At 37.5% G+C, this 14,852-nt stretch overlaps 1 protein-coding gene across 1 annotated transcript in view; it reads right to left on the bottom strand.

Annotated features, from left to right (window-relative positions):
- The window catches only part of COLGALT2 (collagen beta(1-O)galactosyltransferase 2), a 103,281-nt gene that overhangs the window by 32,211 nt on the left and 56,218 nt on the right, over positions 1-14,852 (bottom strand). The window contains exons 2-5 of the mRNA XM_003264454.4: positions 10,727-10,837; positions 7,433-7,550; positions 5,953-6,087; positions 1,168-1,372 (exon numbers count right to left, since the gene is read on the bottom strand). Coding sequence (XP_003264502.2) covers positions 1,168-1,372; positions 5,953-6,087; positions 7,433-7,550; positions 10,727-10,837 — 569 coding nt within the window. The remainder of the gene's footprint in view (positions 1-1,167; positions 1,373-5,952; positions 6,088-7,432; positions 7,551-10,726; positions 10,838-14,852) is intronic.

Genomic DNA, 14,852 nt, shown 5'->3' with positions numbered 1-14,852 from the left:
CAGCTGTCGGAGGATCTTTGCACCATCTTTTCCACCCTCAGTTATATGGCCACAGTGAGTTTATTCACCATCTTCTTGGTTTATGAACCTGTTTTTGCTAGTGGTTAAGTGACACATTTCTGGCACATTAATAATGGAACCCGACTTCTGTCAGGAAAGTCTGAATTATCCTAACAAAGCTTTGCTCTGTTAGATGCCATGTGTCTTGCTGTTGAACTGCTCTTGTGAATTGTGTCCTCCTGAAGCAAGTGTAGGGTGAAATGAGAGAAATAACTTTCCTTCCTGTTCACCTGTCTTTCTCAAAAATCTCCAGGCCCCACTAGAAATGCTTTCCCAGTGGTTCATAAAAGACTTCAGTCTCGCTTTGCCTCTCTTTCACAGGGACTGAGGCCGAGACTGTTCGCTGCCTCTTTATCTGTTCTTTCCTTCTTCTAGAGTGTGAAAATTGCAGTGCATGCATGCAGAGAATAAAGACGACATTCTGAGCCTCCCTTACAGTGAGGTATTGTCCTGGGACTAAGCTCTGGCTAACGAGATTTGCATAGAAGTGCTGCATTCAACTTCTGGATTGCACCCTTCAAGGGACAGGGAGAGTTCTCCCTGCTGTTTCTGCCTTGCTGGCTGAAACGCATCCATGGTGGTGAGATACCTGGGACTCCACAATTAAGGGCAGTACGTCGTATAGAGTGAAAAGCGATACACAAGAAGCCTGGGACTCTGAACACTTTGTGGAACAAAGCCACTATAGCAGCTCAGACTTTTTCAAGAAGAAATAAACTTCCATTTTTAAAGTCTGGGGTCTTTGCCAGTGCTGTTTTAGGCCTCTGTGACAGTTTCCTAATTAATAAATGGACTTCTATAATAAACAATTGCAATGCAGTAGCACCACAGAGAACCAATCACCTTCCCATAATTCCCAACATTACCACCAGTCCCTGAAACTCAAAATAGAGTGGGTTTCTGGGTAGAGGCCAGCCCTGGCTCTTGGTCATTGGTGCTTCCAGGGACAGCAACATAGAGCGTGCTGGTATGGTTATTGCAGACAATTTACTGTCTCTCACTACCAGAAATATGAGGGTATTTTTTTTTAATAAGATGCACAAAACAAAGGAGCTGGTCATTTTGCTGTGTCTCCATGGTGGCACTACGACCAAAGACAAACAGTACCTGCTTGCCTGCTGGAGAAGGCAAAGACAATGATGTCATCAAAGGTCCAGGTGTAGTCCTGGTGTAGGGGGTAGAAAGTCAGCTTGTCCGAGGCCTCCTTCCTGAGGTCAATTAGGAAGGTGGAGTGGACCATGGGGACGGGGAAGCAGCCTGTCCTCTTCCATTCTCGAATCTGAACATAGTCTGGGGTCCTCTTATAGAAGCCCTGTAAAAGAGCAAATAGGTGGGTTGTGTTTTCTAATCTGAAGTCTTCATCCTTCTCATTCGCTAGACTGATTGTTTTCAAGTCATCACCAGCTACATACAAGCTCCCAAACAAAGCCACCTTCACTCCTCTTATTATGGCCTATGAATTTCCAAGTGAGCACAAGAAATGCTGTCTACATATAAAATTATACTAAAAGGGTCTTGATATAAGGAAGAATAACTTTGATTTCAGCATATCTCTTGATTTAATAATTTCATAAAAGTGTATTTTATGTTGACTTATGATTAAATATGAAGCATGAGTATTAAGAAGTGGCAGAGCAGTTAAGGGCACAGGTTCCAGTGTCAGACTCCCTGAGTTCAAATCCCACCTTAGCTACTTATTGTCTGTAGGTATGGGTCAAGTGACTCAACCTTGCTGCGCTTATTTCCTCATCTCTAGAACAGGGATGATGGCACTATCTACTCCATGGGGTTAGCTGTAAAATTTAAGTAAGGTAGAACCTGAATAGTGTTGAGACTACTGCCCAGCACCAAGAATGTATCAACAAATACCGGCTCCTATTAAAATGACATTACACTATGACTAATATTTGTAATTAAACATGCATTACTTAGATATACAAATGAGGGTCTTCTTTCAATGCAGTTACTTAGTCAATATTCTGGTGAAGCTGCAGCTGCTCCACAGTTTTTGGGGATTCAGCTTCTGAAACTTCCTTCTGCACAAGCACACAGGACAACCAATTTCCTTATTCCAAAGCTTGAATCATTTCCAGAAAAGATGAAGATATATCTCAACAAAACATGCTTACAAAACATACTTGTGGAAGCTTTGCCAGGCATTTTGGAAAATGTTCTAGGTGATGGCAGGCTCAGTGGAATGAGTGTGAAGTTTTGCAAGGCCAGCACTCCGAAGGGCACGATACTCTGGAAGTTCTTATATGTTCATTGATCAGTTGCATCACTTCATGGTTACATTTCCTGTTGTAATTCAGCATCCACACATAAGGCACTACAGCCTCATCTACTTCGCTGACACTCCCTTCAGGTTCTAGAAGAGTGTCCTAGCTGAGCTAACCCTAATGCCAACCCCATGATAAGGGAGGAGGATCACAAATGAGGACTTAGAAGATGTGGGTCTCAGAGTCATCTTAATCACCTTCTAGCCGTTTGATCTTAGTCCATGCCTACCCTCTTTGGGCCTGAGTTTTTTCTCCTGAAAAATGGGATAACAGCTGCTCTGTCAATCTCATAGAGCTGCAGAATGAATCACATGTGATAAGGTCTATGAACCTATTTTGGGAACTGCAATATATTATATGAAGTATTATCATTACTATAATTTTTTAATTAGCCTTTAACTTAAGGATCATTTAACATCCTCTATGGTTTTCCTAATACTTCAGCTTATGAGCAGTCTTCCAAGGGATAAAGCGGACTCAGGTTTTTTAAAGGGCTGCCTAAGTACTTGTGTCAAATATAAGTTCTAGGTTACTTAGGAACAATATTCCCAGAATGATAAGCTTGGAAAATCCATGATGATGATGAATCACTGAATATCCTTGGGGTGGGGATGAGAAGGAAGGAAGCAGGGAAAGTGAGAGAGAATAAATGTGCCTCCTGCAAAGAGGCAGAGATGATGAATGTGTTTCTTTTTCCACATAAATTGAATCTTGCTGGTAATAATTCCTGTTCATTGGCCAGACAACATCAAGGACATTTTGTTTTGAATGAGTTTAAAGGCTCTGGGAACCAGGTCCTGCTTTGAACTTATGAAGTCACTGGCCCTTTCTATTCCTGCTCTAGTGGAGACTAACTGGGATGGTAGAAAGCCAAAAATAAATGGAGGAAAATAATACTTGTCCCTAAGTTGCTCAGAATTTAGTTTTACTGTACAAAACAAGTGAGCACATTTCTCCTATTTGCTTTTAAGCCTGAAAGCAAATAAGGAGATAATACAAATTTGTAGGCTGCGGCCACTAGGATAACCCACCCTTGTTGCTGGTGTCAAAGCACAACTCATTAAAAACAACTCTCAAGTGATTCTGCCATGTGAAACACTGAAAATGTATGAATTTAAACCAATATAATGTTTTCTCCCAAGGAAGTGAATGGCCTTTAGGAATATGAACATATTACCTTCCCAAAAGAGACACAGAAAATAGCACACATTCGAAATCTCTTACAACTAGAAGAAATAATTACAACAAAAGAGGAATGCTTCATCCATTGGTGTACCGGACCACACATTGTTAAATTTTCAGAAATTTTGCAAACCAGTTGACATGTTGATAGCTTGGAATCCATAAAAACAAAAATCACGTTAATCTCCACCACTCTAATGACACCTCAGGTGGCAGTTTTGCATATTTTTAATAGCTGTATCATCAAGTGGCTATACTGCAGTTTACTTAACCTTTCCCTTAACCCAAATGTCCAACAACAATAGACTGGATTAAGAAAATGTGGCACATATACACCATAGAATACTATGCAGCCATAAAAAATGATGAGTTCATGTCCTTTGTAGGGACATGGATGAAACTGGAAAACATTCTCAGTAAACTATTGCGAGGACCAAAAACCAAACACCGCATGTTCTCACTCATAGGTGGGAATTGAACAATGAGAACTCATGGACACAGGAAGGGGAACATCACACTCCGGGGACTGTTGTGGGGTGGGGGCAGGGGGGAGGGACAGCATTAGGAGATATACCTAATGCTAAATGACGAGTTAATGGGTGCAGCAAAACAACATGGCACATGGATACATATGTAACAAACCTGCACATTGTGCACATGTACCCTAAAACCTAAAGTATAATAAAAAAAAAAACAACATTTAAGTTGTTTGCATGGTGGGAGTATTTAAACCATAAAAATTAGCAATGCTACCAACGAGGGTTTTTCCCACAAAGAGCCAGTTATTAAACATTTATCAGCACACTACTGGCCTTATTTCTCATCCAAAACAAAACCAAATATAAAGGGCAGACTCAAACTTTAGCCTTTTGGCCATGAGAATACGTTGAACATACTCCCCCTTTTTTTGAGACAGGGTCTCAGTTGCTTAGGCTGCAGTGCAGTGGTGTGATCATAGCTCACTGCAGCCTCAACTTCTTGGGCTCAAGCAATACTCCCTGCTCAGCCTCCAGAATAACTGGAACTATAGGTGTGCACAACACCGCAACTGGTTAATTTTTTGATTTGTTGTAGAGATGAGGTTTCGCCATGTTGCTCATGTTGGTCTCAAACTCCTGGGCTCAAGTAATTGTCCCACCTCAGCTTCCCAAAGTGTTGAGATTACAGGCGTGAGACACTGCTCCTGGCCAACATACCTTATTTTGCTTAGCACATTTTTATCCTACATTGATACATATTACATTAATCAGTTGAATTTATCTAATTCTTTAATGAAAAAATAAAAAATATAACCAGCCATGAGCATTCACTAAAACAGACCACTACTTTGAAGATTGTACTATGAAAAAAAGAAATAATAAAAATTCAAACCTTTTTTAACTTGAATTTCATAAAAATAACCTACCATGGTAGTTTTCATTATTAGAACTCTTTGGAAATAAATTTGGCAACACACGTCGAAGGTCATTGAAATATTTGTACTCTTTTTTTTTTTTCTTTTTTGAGACAGAGTCTCGCTCTGTCACCCAGGCTGGAGTGCAGTGGCGCGACCTCAGCTCACTGCAAGCTCTGCCTCCCAAGTTCACGCCATTCTCCTGCCTCAGTCTCCTGAGTAGCTGGGACTACAGGTGCCCAACACCACGCCTGGCTAATTTTTTATATTTTTAGTAGAGACGGGGTTTCACCATGTTAGCCAGGATGGTCTCAATCTCCTGACCTTGTGATCCGCCCGCCTTGGCCTCCCAAAGTGCTGGGATCACAGGCGTGAGCCACTGCACCTGGCATATTTGTACTCTTTGACTTCGTAATTCCACTTCTAAAAAGCTATCCTAAGGATATAATCTTAAATGCTGAAAAATTATATTAATCATGATGGTCATGATAGTTAAAAAGTTGTGAATAATTTAAATGTTTTTCAAACCAAGATAAAGATTAAGGAAATTGGAATATAGCCACTTGATGATAATACAGTTATTAAAAACGTGCAAGTTTCTATCTATGATGTTGTTATCGTGATGGGGATTTAACATCTGTTTTGTTGGTTTTCTTTTAAACTTTTTTTAATTTCTAAGTTTTTCTATGGTGTTCTTATGTTAGTTTTGTAATGACAAAAAGAATTAATTAAAAATAGTAATTCCTGAATCAGGTGGGGGAAAGTACAAATTCCAGCATGCTTTATTGGCTAATTTGACGTTTCTAAGGCTAAGCTCTTTAGATTATTTTTTTCATAATAAATTAACACAGAAGAGCCCAACTGGGTTGTAGCATTGGACCTAGATTTACTGCCCTTCCTAAAAAATGCTTGCTCTGAGAACACAATGACATGCATGTTTCAAGGGAGTAAACAAGAGAAAGGTGAATGGGACTACTGTTGACAGGGTGTTGCCTTGTTAAAACTAGTAGCCTTAATTCATTTAAGCAAAAGACTTGCCTTAGGGGTGATTCCGCACCAGAAATTAGAATACAGGCCCCGAGACTCCAGCATGGGGGCCACAATAGTTTTGTTTTCTGCAATCAGTAGATTGAGGGTCTGTGGATTAGTCAGGAAATTGTCAACATCTATGAACTAGGAAAAGAAAAGGATAATGTTAGGTGAAAAGGTACTTTTCAGTAATGAGTTTGAGAATAACCCAGCCCTTCTGCAGGATCCCAGAAACTTGCTCATGATATATGGAACCAGTTATCTATGTCCTCCTTATTGAAACCCATTGCAGCTAGGTGGCTTTCATTCAGTCAAAATACATTTAGTCTAACTTTCGTATGTTGGGCTCTGCATAAGGCACTAAGCAGTAAATTGGTGCTGCCACACTGGGCATAGCCTCAACCAAGAACCAACCTACACTTTGGCTAGTGTTTTAGGCACAAGATATTAATGGCTCCCAAGACATTAAAGGTTCATTCAAAAACACTTATTGACTGCCCAGTCTAGGTACAGATGGGCATGCCTACTTAGCTTTTCTATAATAATGCCAGAGTAGCTCAAAACAGATCTATCAATGTATTTTAATGTGACAAGCAGAATTTTTGTTTAAGTACATTATATCAACCCATGCTAACCGGTGAAGCTACTTCCTGTTCTTAGAAGTCCATGTTAACAGTGATTTATTTAGAGACAGTATAACAACAGATTCTAATTTATAAAAGAAATAATCATACTGAACTGTACACTGAAAAAGGGATAAACTGACAGATTTTACATTTTGTAGATTTTATCACAATAAAAAATTCAGAAGTCTTCATTTTTATGATAGTCCATCTGTTTACCCCAAATTTTGTGATTTAACATTTGTACACTTCAATGGCATTTAAACAGCTATACAATGTTAAATATTGTCAGTACAATTTGAAAATTTCTATGAAAGGATTTGTGTCACAAGTGTGTGTGATACATTATTGGGCAGATTTTCACTGTGGTTGAGGGGCTGAGGATGGACATAAATTCTCCAAAGAGAACATCACCGTGTCAAGCACCAGATGCTATTCCCCAGATCATTCAGGAGCAAAAGGGAACCATTTCAGAGCTGTTCAACTGAATCACTTTTTTAGATAATTACTTTTTCATATCCCCCAAATTCTTCCAGAAAGTTATAAGAACAACTTACATTGCTTTACCTACAGCATTTCCCATGAACTAAAAATATGCAGAGTTCTTATGCCTGTTGCATGGCAGAGACCAAATAATTCAGGCGCTTCTTCACCTACCCACTGAAAATCCACGTGGGCCGGAAGATGAAGTCCAGGGAGCCCAATATTAAACTACCAAAAATTTCCCTGTGCCTTTCTTAAAAAGTAGGGGAGTCACTGCCTAATCAAAAATATTATTTTGATTGCTTCCATGGTTCTAGTTTTTGGACGGTGATTTGGATACATTCGAGATGACAGTTGTCAAGAAATCAAACATCTGTTTTTACCAGAATGTAGTCTGACCATTTTTCCCTCGCAGTTCGAAGGGCTGCCTGTCGTAGTTTCATCACATGGGCAAACCGGGAGGTTGGCCAGTGCTTTGGTCCAATTTCATCAGGGTAAGACCTAAAATAATAATAGCTCATCATTATTGAGTGCCTACACGTACCAGGCTCTGTCCTAAATGTTTATATGTATTCATTTAATCTTCTATCAATCCCAGGAAGTAGATACTATTATTATTATCATCATCCCCATATTACAGATGAGGAAACTGGAGCAATGAGAAGTCAAGTAACTCACTGCTCACTGTATACAAGAATCTTTACAAGAAATATTGCAATGGGTTCTCATGAGAGCCCTTTGAGGTGAGTACTTCTATTCTCTGCATTTCACAGGTGAGGATATCAGGGTAGAGCAGTTAAGTCATTCGTCCAATGGGACACAATCAAGATTTGAATCCAAGCAAAAAGCTCATGTTCCTAGACAATTTTTATACAACCCGACATCGAATAGATTTGGAGAGTATGCAGTGTAAAACATGAGTTTCCCAGGGAAAACGAAAGTTTAATTTACTTGTTGGAGTTTTCACAAATGATTCCACACAGTCTAACACATTGATCTATCTTAGGTCAAGTGAGATCATGGGATCTCTATCAAGATTCACAAAACAGCCAGGCAAAGACTCCTCCATGGCCACATAGACAAGTGGGTTGGAGCACACTCCAAAACCCTTCTGAAGGCACCCAACTGGCACGGACATTGATACTGTTGCAGTAACCCAAAACTGGCCACCACTTCAAGATCTCATAGCTGCACTGGCAGTACATTTGTTTTAGTGAGTGAAAAACTGCAAAAACAATGAGACTGTAACTAAACAAATAAGGTTAATAAAACTATGTACAGCACAGAAATTCTCGGGAATATCTTCTCCAATTATTGTTTCAATGAAAATTAGTGGAATTCTCATTTTTCTGTATATATTCCCCCCCAAAATGCCTGCTCTAATATTTTTTCACACTGACCTTGGCATATAATATGTTTAGTCAAAACCTGGCTGCAGAGAACGTTACCAAGACGCAAAGAAGGGACACAAAGTATTTTTGTGCCGTTTTTGTTAGGCCAGACTCCATTATAAGGCACTCTAAAGGAGTGTTTACAATCTTTTACAGTGTTCAGACTTCACTGTTAAATTTTGCTTGATATACAGTCCATGGGCTTGGATTTGAGAAATACATGTGTATATATTATAATATATCATATTTGTATATATTTCTTTATAATATAAATATTTATAAGAATTCTTACATATAGAGAGACTAGAAGAACAGAAACTTGCTCTGGAATGGCATTTATTATTACTATAATACAAATTTGGCTTTCAATAAATGACTTCTCTGGGGAAGAAATTCAGGCAACTCCTTCATTCTATTTCTACAGTTCCTTAAGGCAAAATTGTAGTAGCTTTGGGAACATTTATAATAGTAAGTTTTAAATACATTTATTCTTGTTCTTATTTGTTCATCCAACCAGTATTAATTTAGTGCCTGCCAAGAATATGGCTCTGAGGGGAGAGGGGGAATATAAAGTGTTTATATATTCTAGCCCCTGCCAAAGAACTTACAATTTATTTAAAAAAAAATACACTAATTGCATAGTTAATTAACAATGTTGGTTGTGTATATCATTGTGCCAAAAAGGATGACATAGAATATAAGCAATACAATTGTTGAGACAAAGGTAGATATTTATAACTGAGTGATTAAGAATAGGTTTCTATAGTAGGCATGATTTAGGATAAGAGTTAGTTATAAAGAAGGAAAGGGTCTTCCAGGACCTGCACAAGCAACAGTGTGGGGTTTGGAAATAAAAGGAACGTTCTGGATAAAGCACATTTTCTTTTGGTGCTAAATTCATGGAATTTTAAAAATATAAGTCTTAGGTGTTTGAACTTTGTTCAGTTCCTAAAGAGTAAGTGAAGTATTTTTAATAAAGAAATGAAACCATTTCATTTGTATTTGAGGTAGATTGATTTGACTGTATGATATGTAGGATGACTTGGAGATAGAAGCAATTAATAAATTGCTATGGTGGCTGGGCATGGTGGCTCATGCCTGTAATCCCAGCACTTTGGGAGGTCAACGTGGGCAGATCACAGGGTCAGGAGATCGAGACCATCCTGGCTAACATGGTGAAACCCCCTCTCTACTCAAAATACAAAAAATTAGCCGGGCATGGTGGCGCATACCTGTAGTCCCAGTTACTCGGGAGGCTGAGGCAGGAGAATCGCTTGAACCCAGGAGGCGGAGGTTGCAGTGAGCCAAGATTGCACCACTGCACTCCAGCCTGGGTGACAGAGTGAGACTCCGTCTCAAAAAAAAAAAAAAAAAGAAAAAGAAAAAGAAATTTCTATGGTAACCAGGCACAAAGGCTCACACCTGTAATCCCAGCACTTTGGAAGGCCAAGGTGGGAGGATTGCTTGAGGACAGGAGTTCAAGACCAGCCTGGACAACATAGTGAGATCATATCTCTACAAAAAATAAAAATAAAATTAGCCAGGCATAGTGATGCATGGCTGTGGTCTTAGTTACTCAGGAGGCTGAGTGAGGAGTATTGCCTGAGCCCAGGAGTACGAGGTTACAGTGGAGCTATGATCATGCCACTGCACTCCAGCCGGGGTGACAGTGAGACCCTGTCTTGAAAGAAAGAAGGAAAGAGAGAGAGAAAGAGAGAGAGAGAGAAAGAAGAGAAGAGAAGAAAGCAAAGAAGGAAAAGAAAGAAAGAAGGAATTTCTATGGTTAAGATAGGAAATTACCTAAATGAGCATCAGCAGGGGATCAATTAAATAATTATGGTAAATGCACATACAACAGTGATCATGCAGTAAAAAAATGAAAATTACCTCCTTAACTATTGCTATAGAATGATTATCAAGATATAAGTTGAAAGAAGCAAGGTATATGTAGAAAGTATACACATTTTCACTATGATCCTCCAAATATAAAAGTTTATATTTAAAATATGAATAAATGATATCAATATTTAAAAATATAAACTGTCATGGCAATTTATTTATGAAGTAATGAAAATCTGAACTTGGCTGGCAGCTGTGGGAGTAAACAGCAAGACAGTACTGTGAAGATCTCTAAAAGGGAAAAATGGCAGATATTCAGTACTCACATAGCTACAGAAATGAAAGACAATGAAAAGCCACATGTACTTCCAAACCTGGAAGCCCTGAAGAGCTAGTTAAAGAGGAAGGGTAAATAATGAGTTTACAAATTTTGCTCTCACTACTTACTCTGGTTCATCCATAGGCCTCCACTCCACATAGTGATAGAGTCTCTGTACATTTTTCAACCACTCCCTGAGTATTTCTGTTGTATTATCCACATTGTGATCAGTGGCTGCCCTGCATGAGAGAAAGCACAATATAGTTTAACTATGTCATCCAAAGAAAGAGAGGGAAATCCAAAAGACCCCTGACTAACTGAAAGAAGAATGGCTACTCCTGGAAAAAAAATTGTATATATGAAAATAATTCCCTCATAGTGCAAACTAGACAATAAACTTCTAAAGTGAGAGACACTGCTTAAAATTATCTTTGTGTCATTAGATCCTTAAACAGGGCTCAGCCAATTGGAGAACGTGTAAATGGTTGCATTAATAAATAAACACATGAAAACACGAAGACAGTGTAAGCATAAAATGAATTAACCGAGAGTAAATTAATGAATCTTCTTGGAAATTTTTCTACATGTTTTAATTTTCAGTTACCTAGGATGTAAACTCCACCTTTTAACTTCATTAACAATGACCCTCAATTTGAGCAATAATTCTGCTTCATCGTCATTTCAAGTCAATTTTCTGACAGCAACAAAATATCTAGTCAGTGCTGCTTTGATCATTGTGAAGCTACAATAATAATTCTCAATATAAAACTCAAAATTTAAGGTATCTTCAATTATCTATTTTGGATTAACTTTACCATCACGTTTACAAAATAGAGTATTTTCAAAAGCCTTTAAATAATGTATACAAAACTTGTGCCTGTTCTACCTTGAAAGTTTAACAAATGGATCCACTTGTAAAGGGGCTTAACTCATTTATTTAAAAAGTATTTTCAAATTGTATCACAAAGCAAAACCCAACACATGTAAAACAGTTATTCAGAACACCTATAAATGAAGAGATAATGAAATGAAAAACAGAAAAAGAGAAGAAAGCAGGAGTTGTAATCCTGACAATAAACAAGGTAGAATTCAGGCCAAAGAGTATTAAGATCACAAAGAAGGAGACTTTATAATACTAAAGGAGGCCATTCACATCAAAATATACAAAGTGTGAATATCTATACACTTTCATATATTACAGGGGTTGGCAAACTTCCTTTCAAGCAATAGATAGTAAACATTTTAGGTTTACAGGCCATATACTATCTGCAGCTACTACTTAACTCTGCCATTGTAGTGATAAATCAGCCATAAACAATATGTAAATGAATGAGCATTACTGTATTCCAACAAAACTTTATTTACAAAAACAGGCAGCTGGTCTGTAGGCTATAATTTGCTGACCCCTAATATAGTAGAAAGTATAGAAACTGTAAAGAAAAACAGAAATAACAATAATAAGAGATATTAACATACCACTTTCAGTTAAAGATGGTACAAATGGGGAAACAAGTAAGTATATATAGGATCTGTACAACATACTAACAGAGACTTCTCAAGTGCACATGGAACATCTGCTAGCACTGCCCAACAATTACACCCCAAAGAAAGCCTCCATAAAATTGAAATTATATAAACAACATTCTCTGATCTAAATGACATATATGTAGAAGTTGATAATAAAATAAACCCCCCCAAATCCACTAAAAACTCTCTTATAAAGTTTTTTTAAAAAATAACAATTACTAGTGGAAAAATAAATACAAGCCAATTTCAGAACTTCCAAAAATTAATAATGAAAATACTACATATCAGAATTTTGGGATACAATTAAAGCAGTGATTACAGAAAAATTCAGTTTTATATGCTTAAATAAATAAAAATAAATGAGTTAAATTTCTACTCAAAAAGCTAGGAAAAAAGCAACAAAGCAAACATATATAAAGAAATTAATAAAGATAATGGTAGAAAGTTGTGAGATATAAAACAGAAAAAGAGTAGAAACAAACTAAAATGCTGATTCTTTGAGAAAGATCAATAAAAGACAAGCCCTAGTTAACCCACAAATATAAACATATATAAACAAATATAAAACAATAAGAAATGTTAAGGATGGGAAACAAGATGATTGATTTGAAAGAAAAATTTTAAAAACATTTAAGCAACTACTTTGTACAACTCGATAAATTTGAAAACTAAATATAATAGATTTTCTAGAAAAATGCATGTTAGCAAAATTAACTCCTGAAGCGATATAAAGCTTCAATGAATAATTTCCATGAAGACAGTAAAGAGGAAAAAAACCCCCAACTAGGCTCATGTGTTTTCACAAGGGAATTCTACCAAATCCTACAATAGATACTTCCAGTGCTGTACAGCTTGTTATCCAGAGTATAGGAAAAAAAATGAAAATTCTAAGTTCTTCTAATATTGCAAGTATAATATTGATGTCTAAACCTTATGAAGATTTACACACACACACACACACACACAACTACAGACCAATATCCTTTAATGCACATGCTGTAAAAATCTTAAATAAAGTATTAGCAAACAGAGTCCAACATCTTATTAAGAAAATATAGCGTGGTCTAAGAATGTTCAATATGAAGGAATTTCATTAACATAATTCACTATGTTTATGGACCTGAAGAAAAATCGATTATCTCTGTAAATGTGTAAAAGGTCTTTAACAAAATTCCACACCTAATCTTGGTTTTTGATAACCACACAGAATACAATTCAAGCAGATACTAAAAAAAAAGCCACTACAATTAAAACTGTGTGGTAATGACACAGGGATAAATGACATAGGGAGCCCAGTGGCACAGAACAGAAGTATAGAAGTTTAGTGTATGATAAGGGTATCATGTAATATTCCCCATGGAACAAACCTGCACATATACTCCCTGTATCTAAAATGAAAGTTGAAATTTAAAAATAAATAAAGTTTAATCAAAAATATATACACATATAATACAGTTTTGAAAAATAATCAGAGGTACACATGAAATAATTTAGCTTCTATTGCATCATTACTTTCACTGCTATTTGTAGGATGATTTAAAATAAATTGAAAGTAAGTATAAATAAAGGCCTAGTGCGGTGGCTTATGCCCGTAATTGCAGCACTTTGGGAGGCCAAGGTGAGCAGATCATTTGAGGTCAGGAGTTTGAGACCAGCCTGATCTACATGGTGAAACCCGTCCCTACTAAAAAAAAAAAAAAAAAAAAAATTAGCTGGGTATGGTGGCATGTGCCTGTTAGTCCCATCTACTCGGGAGGCTGAGGCAGGAGAATCGCTTCAACATGTGAAGTGGAGGTTGCATTCAGCCGAGACTGGGCCACTGCACTGCAGCCTGGGTGACAGAGCAAGATGCTGTCTCAATAAATATAATAAATAAATAAAACATAAAAAACAGTCCTTTTCATTAAACATGAACCATTATAGTTTTTAATTGGTATTAAATTGCCACTAAATATATTTAAAAAAATTTTTTTATCTCCTAAAAAAATAATCTTTAAGAGAGGGAATGTTCAGGAATGTTCAAGAGAGAAAAATACATTGTTAAACAAAGCACAGTGGAACTCTATTTAGATAGCGAATACATTTCTGTAAAATACCAAGTCACTTAAAACTATGTAACTTAAGCCATAGGGTATAGAAAAATGGGACATAGAGGTATGTAAGTAATATTTGAAAATATTATCTTGTAAAATAGGTACTTAAATTAAAACTAGCCTAATTAAAAACATTATCCAATAACTAGAGATGACACCAATGGCCAACTTGATCTACTTTCAAGTGTCTTCTTGAAATTAGATGAGAACCAACTCTTCTCTTCTTGGCAAGGTCTTGGAGGGAGAAAGAACCACAGGCCCACCTGGACATTCCATGGCCTGGAGAGGGAGAGAGGCGATGTGTGAAGCTGACAGTTTTGAGGGATACCAGGTGAGCATGTTAGGACCAAGACCGGGTAGGAGGACCCCTTAGCAACTCACAGAGGTGGGAAAGTGGTCCTGAAAGCAACGTGGAAGAAGGCCACAGGCTCCACTGTGTTTGTGATTGTGCCAAAAAGGGCAACGTCAGCAAAGTCACATCCACTGTGACTCATGGCCACAAGCTACCAACGTCCAGGGTATGCCACGAAGAGCACGATGAGAGTCTAACCACTGGTCTCGTGATAGGAAGCATGCAGAGAGCAATTCCTGAAACTCAGAATTTACCATAAAGCACCTTATTCTTCACTCAAAA

The sequence above is a fragment of the Nomascus leucogenys genome, chromosome 9 (assembly GCF_006542625.1).
Source record: "Nomascus leucogenys isolate Asia chromosome 9, Asia_NLE_v1, whole genome shotgun sequence".
NCBI lineage: Eukaryota > Metazoa > Chordata > Mammalia > Primates > Hylobatidae > Nomascus > Nomascus leucogenys.
This window is presented reverse-complemented; position numbering and strand designations above follow the sequence as displayed.